Source organism: Rhamphochromis longiceps, linkage group LG9 (assembly GCF_057381845.1).
Source record: "Rhamphochromis longiceps isolate RC_006_pf linkage group LG9, R_longiceps_female_GT1.1, whole genome shotgun sequence".
NCBI lineage: Eukaryota > Metazoa > Chordata > Actinopteri > Cichliformes > Cichlidae > Rhamphochromis > Rhamphochromis longiceps.
Window position 1 is genome coordinate 28,231,686 of NC_140565.1, and position 18,452 is coordinate 28,250,137.

The window sequence follows — 18,452 nt, forward strand, 5'->3', positions numbered from 1 at the left end:
TGCTAAAAAGCTCAAGATTAAAGAATACATTAATACATTATAAACCATCAGCCATTTGTGATGTACAGTTTAGATCCTTCAAAGCACCATTAACCAACGCAAAACCTGCCTCTGTTGCGTCTTCACAAGGTGAGGTGAGGTTCATCTCAATGTGAGTTTGACATAAAGGAAAAATAAGTGTTTCAACACTGCCCAGAACAACGGTAGGAGCTCACACACACACAGCAGCCATGAATCAAATGCCCTCTCATCTCAAGCGACCAGGCACAATCTATTTCTCATTCTCTTCTTATTGTTGACACACTGTCATTGCTGGGTCTCGCTGCCTAGCAACAAAATCTGGGCAGGCATTTTTCCAATCTTCTGTCAGGGAGAAGCTCCGCCCCTCACCGTCCCCGGAGGAATGATTGAAAGGTCACTTCACTCCTCGCCTCGTCTCAGAGCAAAGATTGTCTTTTCTGAAAACTATCAAGAGGGTGTGTGTGTGTGTGTGTGTGTGTGTGTGTGTGTGTGTGTGTGTGCGCGCGCGCGCGTTTGTGAGAGAGAGTCCGGGGGAGGACACTTGAGTGTTGGTGCAAAACATTCGGTGATGAGTGGGCAGAGCAGCAGCTCCACAGACCTGGTGATCGAAGTTGTAAAGGGGGAGGTTACGTTGCAAGATCAATAAGCCGACACTTACCTCATCGCACGCTGAATGTTACCCTATCGGATTGCTCCATTGTTATTCTTCAATAGGTCAAAGGCCCTGTGGAGCGCTATCAAAGGAAAAGTGTTTCATTTTATTTTTTTATTTTTTTTACAAACTGGGTCATTGTATTGTATTTTTGGTCATCTTTTGTATTCATTAGGGAACATTTTACGCACCCTATCCATGCTGAAATGCTGGAACAAGCTACTGAAGAACATCATAGAAAAGTATTGTGGGCAAATATAGGTTAGCTTTTGCTTTATGTTCAAATAACTTAGACTTGTGGATTTTCATTAGCCCAGAAATTGCATTTTATTAAACAGACATGGATAGCCAAAGCCAGCAAAGCCTTGTGTTGTGAGCATTTGTAGAACTGCTTTGTAAAATTATAATTTTTCATTTCAGGGTCTCAAATACTGGACTTCTGACAGATCCTGATGGCATAGTTGAATGTTACTTGCATCTAAATGGACCAGCACATTTAAAGTGTCTGTTTTTTAAATCAGCTACCAAAGTGTCTAGTGCTCTTCACAGACCACTAGACATTAACCATAGACCGTCAAAGGTCAGTGATAGTCTGCCAAATCAAGTGACAATGGAGAAAACAAAACATCCAATGGTGAAATGAAATGGGCAAGCTCCAGGTTGATGTGACTACTAATGTGAATAAGGGATATTGCAGGGAGACGTAAGACAAGATGGCAATTACATTAGAGGGTTACCTATGCAGCCGGAGCCTGGAATGTTTGCTAGGAACCAAAGCGATGTGGGTTGAGCTAATTGCTTCCTGTGTTTATGCTGCTTTAGTGCTGATTAGCTGTGGCGGCTCGCCCATCTGCATAAGAAGCCAGAGGAAGTGTAGCAGTTGAGGGGCAGCATTGGCCTTTTGTTTTACAAAAAACTCTTTTTCAAGATTTGTTTATTCATTTTTAATTGAGATGAGAGTCACCAGCAGTCTTGATTTCATAATCTGATGGTGCTCTACATAGCTGGCTTAAAGCCTTCTCCCCCTCTTCGTTTGTTTTTGCCCGGGCATGGTTCTCTGTGATTTTTTTTTTTTTACCCCCATCTATTTAAGTCAGCATTTTTGCACGATTAAAAACAACAACAACAACAATCTTTTAACATTGTGGACTATTAAATATTGTCTTTCTTTAAGCCATGGACTTGATCTCTCACTTAGGGCGGAAGCAGTTCCATGTCCAAATCGTAGACAAGCCCATAATGTGTTTTGTTCTGCAAATCCATAGCTCAATGCAACCCACGCCCATCAGATTCAGACCCGTCTCACCTCCTCCCCACCTCAACCTGGCCATATAGAGAAAGGGTTTAAGTCTCCCCCTGATGGTCTTTATCAGTGTCTACACTCTTGGGGGTCCTGTCCTACTTCCTATCATTGTTGGACTCTGCTTTTCTATGTAAGAGAGTCTAAATGCCAGATATTGTGTCTCATGTCACTAGCCAGGGCAGTACTGGACAATGAGAGGGAAGTCCCTCTTAAAGAATTTTGCAGTAGAAGGTTGGAGGGGTGTTAGTACTGTAGATTATAATGTTGACAGCCTGGAGATGGGGGGGTTGTGTTTTGTGAATCATTTTTACTGGCTTTTTGGGTCCTAAAAACTACTTAGATTTAGGAAAATATAGAAATTTGGGTTAAAATATGACACAACACTGACAGTGCATGCTGAAAAACTGTGCATTGAGAGTGTGTTTCAATATGATCCGAAGTATCCATGTGAGACAATTTGGGAGTGACAGACCATAGCAAAGCCTGGTGCTTCATGGCACAAACGTCAAAGGACACCTTGTACATGTCTTTGAAACGGAGTTTGACACCCTGAGAAATGAACAGGCTGGCACAGAAAGCAAAGGCAAATTGATCCCTGCACAGATTATCAGTGCGCTCAAAGGAAAATGAGTTTATCCTCGTTTTGCGACATTTCAAGCACATGCTTGATGATTCCTATAAGTTACAAATAATGGACAAATTGTTAATTATGTTAGTTTTCAGATGTGCACGACTTGAAAATTATATTTCTGTCATTTATTTGCAGCTACCCGCTTTGTGGTACTCAGGCATCAGGCACCCAAGTGTGTGTGGATTTCTGTTGTGTTGTGTGTAAGTATTCATTGATTCTCAATTTAAAGCAATGGCTGAACAATTTGAAACAATGACTGTCAGTTGCTTTCAGTCAAGCGATTAGTGAGTAGTATAGAATTTGATCAACACATCATCAACAAACTGCAGTGTGAAGACAAACCCTTTCCAGCCCGACAAATGTCAGCGTACAAAACACCCCCCACAACAACACATTCTTCAAGACTGGATAAATGTGTTACTTAAGAATTGTTAAAGAAGACAAAATATTTGTCATATTCTACCCACATCAGCTGGACCATTAAAACCACTGACAGGTGAAATGGATACCACACTGATGGAAAACCTTGGGTTTTGGCAATTATCCTGCATGACAAGCCCCATAATTGCCAGACAATGCACCCTGCCACACTACAAAAACTGCTCAGGAACGACAAAGAGCCCAAAGGCTTGAACCAGCTCCTAAACTCCCCAGCAACAACAACTGGAACAAACCAGATCCACAGACACTCCACGCTGAAACTCACAAGGCCGAGTGGATACATGTTCCTAATGCCAGAGGACACTCCAAGAGGTTCTGGTGGCAGAAGTAATAACTGCATAAGTTATAACAAGAAATATCATTGCAATTGTTGTGAAAGGAACAGAAAAATACATTTCAATTAAAAGTGTTCAACAGGAAGTTGTACCAAGACCCCAATTACATGTTCTCAGAAGAAGAGTGAAATTACATTTTTATTACAAAAAGGAGGAGGGAAAAAAAAAGTGTGAAAGCTATGAGGTGGAAATTAAAACAAATTGACATACATATTTCATTCTGATGAATTTGACAGAGCCCATTAACTGCACTGCAGTGGTGTTTTTTTTTTTTTTTTTTACTGAGGTGAATGTAGCTGAGGGTTGTGATGAAAAGAGAATGAAAATGGGAGCATGAAGGGGGAGGCGGAGAGCTACATTTATGGAGTTGAATGAATTTAGTCCCATCTCTATGTGAGGAGACGTGACTACATTGCGAAATAAATGGTCTCTTGTTCACAGCAGATTGATAATCTATGGGTCTCTCCTTGAACTGTAAGCATGGACTGTAACTTCAAGAAGCTTCGATCCAGATGTTTTCGAGCAAGACCATTACATCAGACCAATCAATGCTGACCAAAATCTTTTGAACTGTGTGTTTGCACAGTTGCCCGATACAAATCACTAAAAATCAAATGCGAAAGTAGAGAGTTTAGTTCAGTTTAAACTCTAAAAAAAAAAAAAAAAAAAAAAAAAAAAAAAAAAAGTGGTTTTGAGACTTGTTCATACTCTTCTATCTCAACCCTCTGAGGTCTACGTCACAGATGACAACCCTAACCCTAGTAAGGAATGTGAATAGTTTTCGATATGCATCAGTTAGACTGATTATTTTTTTCCTTGTTCCCTGATTGCCAAGACTTGAGAAAACTATTTTAAAAATATAAAAAATAAAATAAAATAAAAAAAAAAAATCACACACTGGGATTGCCCAGGATTAGAGTTGGGGTTATGCTGGAGCTGAGGTTGTCATCAATGTTAACTTAGACCTCTGAAAGATTTTATAAAGACTTAACAACAATGAGAAACCTTAAGAATTTCAATCAACAGTGCAGTGATTAATTCAGTATGGAATATTCAAGGCTATGCAACACTATTAAATGGTAGTTAAAGGGAAACCGTTTGCATCCTCAAATTACTTCAGATTTCTGTACTCAGTACTTGTCTAACACTAAGACCTGTCTCTGTCAGGCAGACGTGAAATGAGGGTCAGCAACAATGTGGCAACCAGAAACTGTACAATTCAAATAAAATTTAATGGTTATAATGGGAGAAGTAACCATGGCAAAGACCATTTTCAGAGGAATATTTTTGTTCGTTTGTTAAGCAACTTAACAATGACCTTTGACTCAATTGAGAAATTAAGAAAAGGATCTCAAGGAATGAACCGGTGTTGTATCCACACAAAACTGTTTAGCAAAGATTTAGTCTTTAGGCACTTTGTTACTAGCAGTCCGAGAGAGGAACACACAATTTGTTCCAGTTTCTTTATTTGAATCCATGAAAAATGCCAAAGATAACACAGTTTGACAGGCATAAAATAGCATTTTTGCACCAACAAGGTCATTCCCAATGAATTATTGGCTGAAAACTCTCAGCATGGTGAGCAGTGTGTTCTGAAATGATTTGACAAAACTGAACAAGTAGAGAACAAAAGAAGTGACATGCCTTAAAAAAAAAACTAAAAAAAAAAACCTTGATAAACTAGATAAATGATATCTGAAAGTCATATCTTTAAGAAACAGGATCAAAATCCAACAAAGACCTGGTACAGATGCACGGAACATTCAGGTGATCCATGTAGTTTTTGTTGAAGCCTCATCACATCCAGTCTCAGTGGAAGGCTGGATTTCAAAAAGCTTTTCTTAAGGAGGAGAAACAGGGAGAAAAGCCTGATGTATGCCAAACTACACAAGAGCTCAACTGAACTGGCAACGGGTCTTATGAAGTGATGAATCCAAATGTGAAAGTTTTGGTGCAAGTTGTCTTCCAAATGTATAGAGATCAGGAAACAGGTACAACAGCGAGTTTCTACAGCCATCTGTAAAACAAGGTAGAGGCTCTGTCATTGTTTGGGGCTCCACTTCAGCCAGTGGTGTTGGGGATCTTGTCAAAAGAAGAAGTGTACCATCAGAATATGATCTACCATGCAATACATGTCATCTGTAAAGCATCTGATTGGGAAAGCTTCATTTTTCCACATGAAATAACTCTCCCAGTGCAGTAAAAGCATATCAGTCATGGGCTTGAGACTGGTTACGGTAGCAAAATTACAAGAAAACTCACCTAAGAGAGTTCAAGCTGAAAAACTTGTCTGAAATTATTTTAACTTTGTTAATTTAGACTTAAAACTTGACTTGGACTTAATATTTTGAAACACACAGCTATTAGAAACATTAACAACTTGCATTTCTTCCTGCATTTTACTTCAGACGTGGTTCGGACTTGAGTTTAACACTTAAAGCAACGCTAAAGATTACTTGAATTTGTCTTCAGTTGTTCAAGATTAACTCAGACTTGTGCTTTAAAGCTGTAAAACTGCTTTTTCTCAGTTATCACTATTCATTTTCTCTAGGAAAATATAATTAAAAGCCCATGCCCCTGGTTTAATACTCATACGCCACACAACAAGGTTGAATTTCAAAGACTGAACATGCAATTGTAGATGAACTTCAAACATGATATAAAGCCAGCATCCATAGTGTTAAAAACTTCCATTCGAGCCACTTTCATCTGGTTTTTCCTTCCATCTAAAAAGCCACTCCTGTGGTCTGATCAATACCGTTTCAAATTTTTATCAGACAGAGAACAAAACAGACACAGCTATACGCAACCTTCAAAGCTAAGTCCCCTGGATGCATAATGGAAAAAAAAAAAAAAAAAAAAACCTAACAAGCCCATCTCTCATTAACATTCCCCCACAGTCACCTTCAACAATGCATCTGCCTTTCTGCGAGTGGCAGCACTCAGTGGGGAGATGGATTTCTCTGTTCTCGTGTTGGAATATTTTAATGTGTCATCAAAGTGGCAGCTCATTCCTGGCACAGCGAAACACTAAGCCAGAGCCAAACACTGGAACAAGAAGTCTGTCTGAGGGATAATATTAGCATACAGCCTCTGTGGTTTGATACGAGAACGAATTCAGACAAGACTTTATTGACTCTGAGGCAGCCTGAATGGCGCAGTGATTGTAGACCTTTGTGCCACTGGCATGAAACAAGAGATTGCAGTATAGGCTGTGGAGGCATGTAGCGTCTGCATGAGTGTGTGTGTTTGAGGGTAGCTTCTTTTCTCCGACTCAAGCAAAGCACCGTGAAAGGTCTTTTACAATTTTCTTTAAATCTTCCTTGGCTTTTCAGGCCTGAAGAGCAACCAAATACAACAACCTCTCTCTCACATTTCAACCTGTTCATGGAAACTGGAAATCAGGTGCAGTCAAAGGTTGACAGTTTGACAGGAGCAAAAGCAAAAGCAGCAGTGTGAAGCGCTTCTTTAATGTAAAGTTAGCTGTTGGAACAGTATCATTTACACTGTACCAAAATTCTCAAAACAGACAGCCACAATATTCTGCCATGGTCTTGCTGCAGCATGACACCACAGACAGTAAACAGATGGACCTAGGCCTCGCAATGCTGGCTTTATTAAAAAACAATCTTTGAACTTTTGGGTGGAGAATTTCACTCACCAAAATCGAAGCATAAAGGTTTTAGATGGCTTGTTCACCAGCTCATATTATTTCCCAGCTCGTTCCATTAAAATACTTCAAAGTTAGCAAGGGCACAAACGCTCACTGGTTAGCAGCCAGGTGAGGCCTGATGGACACTGATCAGTTACAGCTGCATCTGCTATTAATGCCTAGTTGAAGCATGCTAATCCGGTGAAAGCTGTAATGTTCTAGGAGGAAATGGAGCTGATAATGTTAAGATTTTCTTTGGGAGTGACCAGGATGAACAAGATTAGAAATGAGAACATCAGAGGTCCAGCTCAAATTGAAAAAGAATGAGTGGCCTGGTTGAGATGGTTGGGACATGTGCAGAGGAAGACCTCAGAGAAGATTCGTGGTTGTAGTGAAGGAGGACATGCAGACAGTTGGTCTGACAGAAAAAGACAGGATGAGATGGAGGCAGATGATCCACTGTTCTGACCCCTAAAGGAGGCAAATGATTGAAGACATGTTGAATCAACTTGAGAGAAAATGGAATAAAAGGCAGCCAACATCTAAAGAAGAGCTTTGAATGTCTTTCAAAACGTATGGAGAACTATTCCTTAAGACTACTTAAGAAAATCACAAGAAAACATGTCAAAGACAGTTCAGGCTGTGTTGAATAATAAAGGTGGTCACACCAGATACTGAGTTTCAAGTTTTTTTTTAATTGTGCAAACTCTGTTTAAGTATTATATTCTGTCTCTCTACATATGCTTGCACATTTTAATAAATCACAGCAGCTATTCCCCATCTTCCTACCAAAATACAAAGCAACGATGTGTAGTTTGTAAATACAGAAAACAATTAATAGATGGATGCAGAAAGATGGAAATAGCCTAAAGATGTTGTTTTAGAAATGTAGAAATAAATTCAGTATCTGATTCAGTGCATTAACTAGGAGAGCCAACATGTAGATTGTAGATATCTAAAGATTTATGTGCCATAGCGTGTTCATATAAGAGCTGTCTGTAACCATATAACCACCATCAAACTGTAAAATAAATAAAATAAGATTTATATATGGAAAAGACTCTGACCGCCTTTTCTAGCACGGGGAATAATGATGAAGTCAGTGAAGCGGTTTCTTTAGTGCTGCAGTGGTACTCAGTCTAAGGTCCACAGCATTCAGAATGAAACCATCTCTTGTGTGGTTAAGAGCGTCCACACGCAGCTCTTCACACTCTAGTTCCTCTGAACCACTGTTAGAAAGACAGCTCTTGTACTTTGCTGCACTTTGCCGTCCACAGCCTGTGTGAGTTATTTCCTCTTCAGAGGGTCTGAGCACTTCAGCCGCGGTTCAAAAAACTGCAGCGAGAAGAGAGGCTCCGGCTAAAGCCACAGCACTGGGATCAGTATTTTTAACCACCACAGAGCGGGGAAAACAAACTCCCCACATTAACGCCGCTTGGCTGTTAAACTGAGGATTCAAATCCTGACATCCTCGTTCCTGCTAGTAATTAGGCGTGTGTGTCATTTTATGCTCTCGGTTACTTGGAAAGTGGGGTCACTTTTCACAGAGCCAGACCGTCAGTCACCACCACATGAACTCCTGCCTCCGGCTTTACACCTGTTGTCTGCTGGGAGACAGAAAAAGTGTGAGCAGTGTTAGCAGGCCCGGCCCTGCACCCTGATGGGGATATCTGATCCAGGGGTGGCCAACAGCTGAAAAGTGCTGTCAGCACTGTGACGCCAATCACCCCTTTAGATCTCGCTTGCCCATGATGTGCTATGACTGTAGAGGAATTTGGCAGAAAACAAAATGTGTGAGGAAACTGTAAATTTGAAACTTCTGAGAATGCAACGTGAGAAGATGAATTACTCAACCCTCTGTAAAAAACAAAACAAACATGGTCACCTTGCACATGGTTTACTCCCTTAAATACTAAATTACTCCTGAAAAAGCAGCTGCAGACTCATGCACATAAGTCACCATGGGGCGGTGGTTGTGGTGGGTGGGGGGTGTGCAGTGAATTTAATGGAGGAAAAAAATCAAGATATGAGCTACAGTTGCAGCTATTCACCCCCTGATGACACTGGTGATATATTTCAGAGCTGATGAGAAAAGCAACTTTATTTCAAGTCTCACCACAAAAAGGCAAGAAGAAAAAAAATGCTTGCTGTAGTAATGAGGAGAAATGTTGCAGGGTTAACGCCCACCTTGCAGATTGTGCACTGGGCCAGTTGTCTCACTGTTGAATGATTTCAATTCTGCAACTGAGTAATCTGTGACTGAATAATGCTGGCAGCGCTCCAGCGCAGCTAAATTGAAAAACTTGGGAGTAATTTGGCCCGTGATGAGAAAGAGATATCTACACTGCTGAGTTTCTACGCTGGATTTGTGTTGTTTTATTCATGCTCGAACGCTGATAAAGAGCCAACTGTAAATAAAGGAAGGGGCGCTGAGTCGACTGAAGCTGTTGCAGACAGTTTTCGTTTCTGCACCAGCGAGATGTATTCTTATTTGTTTGGTGAGATTTGAAGGTGATATTTCCCCTTCTTTGCCTTCTTGCTAAAGGTTAGATGAGAAGATTAAATATGTAGCTGAGGTATCAGCTTAGCATGAAAACAGGAAACAGCTAGATATGCTCTGCGCAAAGGTAACTAGAGACCATGCTGCAGAGTGATCCCACCATAGACGATATAAAACAACGACATAGCCACTGTGTTATCACCAGTGTTGGTCAAGTCACTTGAAAAAAGTAATCAGTAACTAATTACTGATTACTTCCCCCAAAAAGTTTAAAAACATGATTTACAACCTTAATAGCAATAGATCTTTCAGCCCAATTCTACTTTTTCTGCATAATCCATCATATAAAATGTAATCAAATGGAAAAAGGTTTTTTCGCTGTAAAAAGAAGTTTTCTTCCCACGCAGTGAACAGCGAACGCTAATGTTTTTGTCACTTTTTACGGAATCAACCTCAAAGTAAGGTCAGTACTTCCACGCTTTAAACGCTGCACGCTCATACTCTCTCCCGCACTCGATATATGATCCATTGATCTGCACACAGCTGTTGCCACGAACGTCGCACTCGCTCACGTCACTGTCATGAGACACTCTCGCAAAAAATCACAGTTTTAGTAACGCAGTAACGCAGTGTGCTTACGGGAAAGTAACAGTAATCTAATTACCTTTTTTGCAATAGTAATCCCTTGCTTTACTTGTTACTTGAAAAAAGTAATCGGATTACAGTAACACATTACTTGTAACTTGTAACGTGTTACTGCCCATCTCTGGTTTTCACCCACTGGTTTGTGAACTACTATTTTGAAGCTTTTCAATTCAGTTTTATTTATATCCTGCCAGTTCACAGCAAGCCATTTAAGTGGTCTTTATAGAGTCTATGATATTAGAGAGAGAACCCCAACAGAAGCACTTGGTGACAGTGGGGAAGAAGAACTCCTCTTTAACAGGAAGAAACCTGCAGTTAACTGCCAGGATATAAGCTTTATTAAAAAGGAACATCTGAAACCAAATCTTAAAAACAGAGATGGTGTCTCCCAAATGTCTCAGGTTTAGCATTTTGAACCCTGTTTTCAGTTAGAAGGGACCATATTTGGAAAAGATGGTGGGCCACTATCAGTTAGTGATATACAGCTGTGTTAGGATGTCCTTGTTTCATATAATTTACCAAACAAAGCTGGAGCTCAGCTTGGACAATTACCACTCAGCAGGCCAGATAATCTATCCATCCATCTCTTTTCTACCATTAATCCGAGTTTGGGTAGAGGAGGCAGCAGTCTAGGCACCTCTTTCAACGCATCGGGGGGGGGGGGGGGGGGATCTATGGATCTCTCTAGTGATTCCTTAGTCTGCCCCAGGACCTCCTCCTCGAAGGACATGCATGAATAACATCACCTTGGAGGAGTCAATGCCATGTACCTCAAGCTAGTTTTGGAAGCTGAAGAGTCTGCAAGGATCTTTGCCCCTTGACTGCCACCCAACCACAAGGCACCAAACTCTCAGAGCCCCTGGTGTGGTTGGTGGGCTTATTAGAAGGCAGATCAGTTTAGCTTCTTTAACCAAGGCCTGGCCCTGCCCTGGTGCTGCTGTCCTGGGCAGGCTAAACTAGATCTTTGATTTAAGGTTGCAATCCACCAAGGGGAGATATCCACTTCATTAGATAATAAATTAAGTTAGATCATCCTGGTCTTTTATCAATTTTTAGAATTATTTCTAACATATATTTATTTCATTTTTTCATTGATCTGGATGCAACATTTTCAGTCTGATAAATACTCATCAAATTGACTTCTTAAACTTGGGTGACTGGAGGGTTCCCCAACCTTATAAACAAGATAGATGCATAATAGTGAGCCACAAGATTGCACATCAACTATTGTGAAACCAACTTATTAATCCCAAGGGCTGTTCACAAAGAACTGGAGAAATGACTGCAATCACAGCACTAAAAGATGGCAAATATTGTACTCTTAGGCCCCTTCTTTGGTTCAGAGGTGGCTGTCTGCCTTTTACAAACCAGTGCTCCTTTCCGTCCAGGATGTGCATATCCTCATCATTGAAAGAGTGGCCACACTTGCTTTAAAGCTTATGGCACACAGTTTTTGTGCTGATGTTAATGCCAGAGGACGTTTAGAACAATCACCTATTCACCAAGACCATTTCTGCTGAGGCTTCAGTGAACAATAGATACATCAACTGAAGGGCCTCATGCATCTGTCAGATCTGTGTCAGGTCTTTGCTGCCCTGCCCCGCCACCCGCTTCTTAAGGAGTTTTAGATATTGTTCATCTGCTGAGCTTATTTTTTAACCCCTGACACATCTTTTGTCCTCCAACTGTCTATTTTCCTCCAATCTTTTAAGGTCACACTGGACTGCTAAGTTATAATCAGTGTTGGGGAGTAACGGAATACATGTACCGCCGTTATGTATTTAAAATACAAAATATGAGTAACTGTATTCCGTTACAGTTACCATTTTAAAAGGTGGTATTCAGAATACAGTTACTTTGTTGAAATGAATGGATTACACAGCTGTATTTTCCTGTTTCATAAGGCTATGAACTCTGTTTTTGGTGTCCATGCTGGTGGAAAACAAACCAAAACGCGCATTAAGAGGCTCTCATGTCACCCCTACTTGCGGCCCACATAATGATGTGAAGAAATATTTTATAAAATGATTCACAAAAATGATTTAATATGAAGACAATAGGCAGAGTGTTACAGGTATAGCCCTAAAGAATGTAGCCTCATGGGCAGTGTAGTCCGTGCTGCAGGGAGAATGGACTGTCATATCATTTATGTGTCTGTGAGCGCAAAGGAGGGAGAAAAGGAGTCGAAAAGTACGAGATGTCACCGACCAGAAACGGGAGATGGAAGCATGTAAATGTATATATACATATATATACATATACAAAGTTGACCCCGACAACAAAGTAAAGCTAGTTTTCGGCTACGAGCCCGACACGGAGCCCGACGTATTAGCCGGAGGTCTCTTTACGGTTTTATGCCTTTACGGTTCGGAGCTGCGGAGCTGTTTTATATCATATAGAATCTCATATAGAATAGTTTTCTATGAGACTGCTGCAAAAAGTGCTTACCTAATGTCCACCCTACTGTTACTCATTTTATATTAAGATTTAAAAATCTAGTTGCTATTGGTATGGCGAATAACCTTCAGTAAAAGTAATAAATCACACAGCAATAGTGCATTCATGTAGTTGTAAACAGCATGATAATATATTAAGTAATCCAAAGTATTCCGAATACGTTACTCTCATTGAGTAACGTAATGGAATACGTTACAAAATACATTTTGGGGCATGTATTCTGTAATCTGTAGTGGAATACATTTTAAAAGTAACCTTCCCAACACTGGTTATAATGGATTTTGGCTAATAGTTCTTCAGGAATGGCCTTGTTGGTGCAGAAATGCTATTTTGTGCCTGTGTTGGCCTTTACACTGAAATGGGAACAAATCATGTGTTTTGTGACAGGCACTTTGTTACTGGCAGGCTAAGGATTACAATCTAAAACTGGTTCTTTTATGGAGACACTGGTTCATCCTTTTACGGTCATGATTCATAGGTTTGCATTAAGTTGCTTAGCAAAACAAAACAAAAAAAAAAAAAAAGTACAAAAACTGAAATGAGTGAAAAAGTAGCCAATGTCCACAGAAAAACTTTGAAAGACCTTCAGAATTAGTTTAAGCTAACTAATAACCCCAAACAAAAATAAAGTAAGGGCACTGCTTTTTTGGGGGAGGGGGCACAGTACTCCCATCTCACAACTAAAGTGTAAAGAATCACACTTGTGAGAGCTATCAATCTTTCCTTACATGCAACAGAATAAAGTAATGAGTATTTTTGAAAGATCCAAGTCAGTTTTAGTAATTTGACTTAAATTTTAACCCAAAGACTTTATTTAAAACATGGGTAAAACATTGGCGTGGCCGACTTATATAGCCAGAGCTTAAATATCAAACTACTAATATCCTACATTATTTATGACATTCATATATGTGTAATTTGAACATACTGTTCAGTAAGACTTCCAATGTAAATACCAGTGAAACTGCTTGAGGAATTCAGTGTCACAATTGTTTTAGACCTGATAGTGGGTGCCTAAGTATACCCTTTACATTTCTGACCATGTACAAGTAAACTCGCAGATAAACCAAAGTTAACCTCACTTGTATTATCTGTACAGTTTGGCAACCTTGAAAACACCCACACAGACACACACATATAAAAGAAGGGTCTGAACAAATCACATTTAATGCCCTGGGCTTTATTGTCTTATTTTAGTGAGAGTTTTGTCACATTTTTTTAGTCTTTTCAGCCTCCAGGTGGGACAAGTAAACCTCAAGGATATATCCTGCCATTGGACTGGGCATTCAGATTCTGACAAAGACGAGAAGCACTACTAAGTAATGCTGCCTTTGTGCCTAACTCTTCATAGAAGAGAGAACATAAAATTCCCCAAAGGAAGGCACCCAATACTTGTGGTTTTTGGCCTTGCAGCCGTCTGGAGATTCTTTTTTCAAAGAAAAAAAAGAAAAGAAAAAAGAAATAAACAAAAAAAAGAACTTGAAGAAAAGGGAAGAGAGGAGAGAACAGATGCTTTCTCACAACTCTCTGCCCCTTCATTAGCATTTTTTGTTATTAAAAACTGGAATGACGAAACACGTACAGCGATTACTGTCCATTCACCTCCCTTATCACCTATGCATGAACAAGTAACAAACAAACAAAAGAATGAAGTCTTTCAATGAACGAAGGCTTACAATCAAGTTTACCACAAGAGAGAGAAAAAAAATACAAAAATAACTGATTTTCTTTTACATAAAAATGTTTGTGGGATAAAACAAATACAAAAACGGGGGACTCCGCTTGCATGAAAATGAAGGACAACCCCATAAAGAACAAATAAAATATAAAAGCAGCATTGATATTCATCAAAACCATCAAAAAAAGAAAAAATACAATAGTGCTTAAATCAGAAGCGGCAGAAGCTTCTGGGAAGAGACTTCATCCCTGTTTTGTTACTTGTAATTGGGATAATGTTAATGGAAGCCCCCTGAAGAGAGGAGTGCCTCTCCATGAGGGAACCACACCACCTCCTCTTCAACCACCTCCTCCACCCACTTCTCCTGGCCTCCAGGTCTGTCTGTATGTATGTCACCACTGATTTTAACACGATCCACAGAGAGAAGCACGGGGAGCCAAAATAAATCTGTGTGTGTGTTTGTAGGGGGGGTGAGACCTGCTTTGTGTTCACAATATACAAAAATACCCAGGAGTCCGTAGCTACCTAACATTTACTACAGCACAGGAACCAACAAAAGGTACAGTGTACAAATAAAAATCAAAACAAAACAAAAATTAAAAAAACAAAACAAAGAAACTGTAAACACAGCACAATAAATAGATAAAAACAGCAGGCTCCGCACCATGCACATGATGTAATAAAACTCTTCTCTATACAACTCGCACGTCTCTCACACTCGCCACAAGTTACTTGGCTCACTTTTTTTTTTTCCTTTGACTCCCAAGTGCAAAACATCAAAAATGGACAGTTCTGTATTCAAGTAGTATATATACACTGGGTGGTGGGGAGGATATTACAAATATGAAGTTACTGTACAGATACTAACTTTGCCATATTCATAATTTACAGGTGTCAATATTTTACTTTTAACAGTAACAAAAAAAAACCAAAAGGGAAGAAAGAAAAGGTTTAAAAAGTATGAGAGAGATGAGAATTGCGAGCGGCCGCGGCCACACGTCCCGTCTGCGAGTCCGAGTCCTGCCGTCCCTTTTGCATTCCCGATGCTACGATGCACAGCACCTAAAGAGCGGACTCTTTGCTGCACCGCTACTACGTCACCTCCATGGCCACTGTGTTGTCTGCTATATTGTTCAGTGCTGGCTTCTCTTCATCGTGATTTTCCCTGTGGAGACAAAGAAAAACATTAATCCCTGCTGTTCTTCAAACTTTTCTCCCACACACTTTATGTGCCACTTGTGGCTTGCTGGCAGTTATTTTGGTCATATCTGCCAGGTCCAGCTGACTACTTAAACCAGGGATTGTGTCTCGTAATGCAAAAACTTTAGCGCTTATCTCGAAACAAACATGATATAAAAGTAAATCTGAGACTTCTGCAACACTGACAATCTCACAATAAAGTCTCTTGTGAGTTGTTTTGTACAGTCTGTGTAATATGTGATGACTGAATGAATACATATCAAAATATCTCTTCCTCTATGCATGTTTATGTTTCTTCAATTCAGGTAGGTTTATGTTGTGTCTGGGCAGCTTTGGTTCTGCTGTAAATTAATTAAAGATTGTGACAGTGTGAAGTCAGTCAAAACAACAACAACAAAATGAACAGAACGCAATGCCACAAAGTGTAATGATGCTGAAATCCTTTAACTCTGAAAGGGTGTGTACAGGCAGGACGGAAGGAAGTGATGTGGCAACTACGCCAATAAAACAACAGGGGGGAACAAAATATTTTAAAAAAAAAAATTGTAACTCCGACTCGAGTTTTGAACTGAAGCAACGAATAGTGCTGACTGATATTACAAATGTGACCAACTGTCATCTATGTAGTTATCAGCAGCGAGTTTTACTCAGATTGATCCAATATGCAACCTCTGAGTGCCAAATCTGCCTAATATTTCAAAAAGTCTGTCCAGCTGCCTATCTGATGATATTTAGATCAGCAATTGTCATATTTTGGCTAAAGATTCTCTGGGCTCTGTTACCAGTGTTTCCCCAGTCAGTGCTGGGGAAACGCTGGTATTTTCTTGTGTATTGGAGATGACTGGACACGTGTAAGCCTCATTAGTCAATATGCAGTTAAGGCAAGGGGCCTGTTAATGTCACTTCATGTCCTGAACAAAATTAAATTCCCCTGAATGGAAAGTCAAAACCTCTTTCATGGGGGCTAAAAAGAACTGAGCATGAGCATGTAGGGATAAACCCTTACCCTAACCCAGGAGTTCTCAAGCTTTGAGGGACCAACAGATGGGGGATGACAAAAAAATTGAATGGAGAAAAATTTCTTGGGGAATTAAACATGACATACTACTGCACTGAGGTCTTTTTTTCTTCTTCTTTAAAAAAATAAAAATAAAACTCAGCTTGAGTGAGGAAATAATTTGTTGGGGTGGGGCGTAAAAATGTTTTGCTTCTGAAGGGGTTAGGTCAGGGCAGCATGAGAGTTACTGCCCTGACCTAAACTCTCCTTTTCTTCAAGTGTTAGCACTTAATTAGGCTTTTGAAATTGTGTGAAAAAAGACGTTGAACTAAATGTAATCACAAAACTAAAAATGGTTCTCATAAAGATAGCTGGACGTGGTTGTATTTTAATTGATTTTTTTGGCTTCGGTTTCCTGTTTACACATGACAGCAACCCAAACCCATACATGACTGCCACAATCTCACACAGTGATCATATTCAACAAGTGTATCTTTCTTTATGGAGGCATGTGGGACATTTGTCCAATGGTTCTTATAGGGCACAGCGTAAGTACAGTACATATAACAGAACTTAGCAATTTCATGCTTACTCAGCATTATCCCAGTTCCCTTAAGCTTAACAATAAAGATTAGTAAAAAACAAACTTATATTTACCTGCCACACATTAGAAATGCTGAGCAAAGCCTCACCTGGAGCTCATGTCCATGGATGTTGCTCCAGATACTTTGGGGATCTGCAAGTTGGTGGTGGTGGACAGCTTTAAGGCAGAGGATGGCACATTGCCAAGGGTCCGGGGGATATGGCGTGCAGCCAGGCTGGCGGCCGACGACACGCCCAGACAGATGTTGTTCCCGAGGAGGACCTGAGTGGTGGCAGGGGTGGCACTGGCAGCGCTGCACCCCAGGAGCCCCAGTGCCGCTGCTGCATGAGCGCCGGGGTTGGAGTTGAGGGAGGTGGGGACGGCATTTGCGGGCGAAGGGGTGGCCGAGTTGGAGGAAGGTTGGAGGAAAGTGGGGGCTGCGGTGGTGGTAGTGTGCGTCGTCTGGTTGGTCTGGTGATGGGCTGCTGTTGTGCTGGATAGGTGCAAACCTTTGAAAACACCTGGTGGATGAAGAAAAGGTCTCATGAATGCAAATGATAACAGCTAATGTAGTCAGGCAGCCACACAAACCTGGAGCTATAAAGTTCCCTGTGCAATGACAAAATACCATTTTTGGATCAGAGGTGCACCTGCACAATCTAATGCAACCCTAACCAACAGTGCTGCAATAACTTCCATCTCTCTGAAGCTTATGTTAAGTTTGTTGACACTGTCAGAGGTGCTGATGCAACACTATGGTAATTGTGAGGCTGTTGGCAGCGTTATTTTTTTGTTGTTGTCGTTTGCTTTTTTTTGGGCTTGTTTTTTCTCCCCAGCCTCTGAGGTGACATGAATGCACAATCTAAACCAAGTATTTCCAAAAATTGAGCCCTAAAGACATTACTTTAAATTGGTCTCTCCAACTATTATGTATCCTAGAAATTGTCCCTCAGATCTTTGGCTCATGCTCCTTTTTTTTTTTTTTTTTTTTTGTGTCCCATTTGGATCTTTAGCCATCAGAATTGTTGTCTTAAGGCCAAGGCTCATGCTCCTTTTAACATAAAGATATATGCACATAGCGACTACATATTTGCGTCACTCACCTGCACCTGGGAGGATCCCATTGACTCCACTCGTGACTACCGGTACTGGGTCCTCTTTGGACTTACAAGCCAGCAGCTGATCCGTGGTGACGAGGGCTGAAGCAGCAAACTGGGCGCTGGCCTGGTCTAATGTCTTGGATATGAGCGCCTGGAAACCAGAGGCATGTAGAAAAAAGAAAACGTGGGTCTGTGCCAAATGCTTGACTCCTGTGTTAAAATGTATGAAACTGCTGAAACAACTGAGCTCAGCACTT

General features: G+C 40.5%; 1 protein-coding gene across 4 annotated transcripts in view; it reads right to left on the minus strand.

Annotated features, from left to right (window-relative positions):
- Positions 1-13,796: 13,796 nt before the first annotated feature.
- The window catches only part of LOC146662490 (enhancer of polycomb homolog 1-like), a 41,257-nt gene continuing 36,601 nt past the window's right edge, over positions 13,797-18,452 (minus strand). For 3 of the 4 annotated variants that reach the window (XM_085419153.1, XM_085419152.1, XM_085419150.1), the window contains 3 exons: positions 18,199-18,346; positions 17,205-17,616; positions 13,797-15,480 (listed from right to left, as the gene is read on the minus strand). In XM_085419153.1, coding sequence (XP_085275279.1) covers positions 15,408-15,480; positions 17,205-17,616; positions 18,199-18,346 — 633 coding nt within the window. In that variant the 3' untranslated portion in view covers positions 13,797-15,407. Of the gene's footprint in view, positions 15,481-17,169; positions 17,617-18,198; positions 18,347-18,452 lie in introns of all 4 variants that reach the window. The other variant, XM_085419151.1, reaches the window with a different exon arrangement.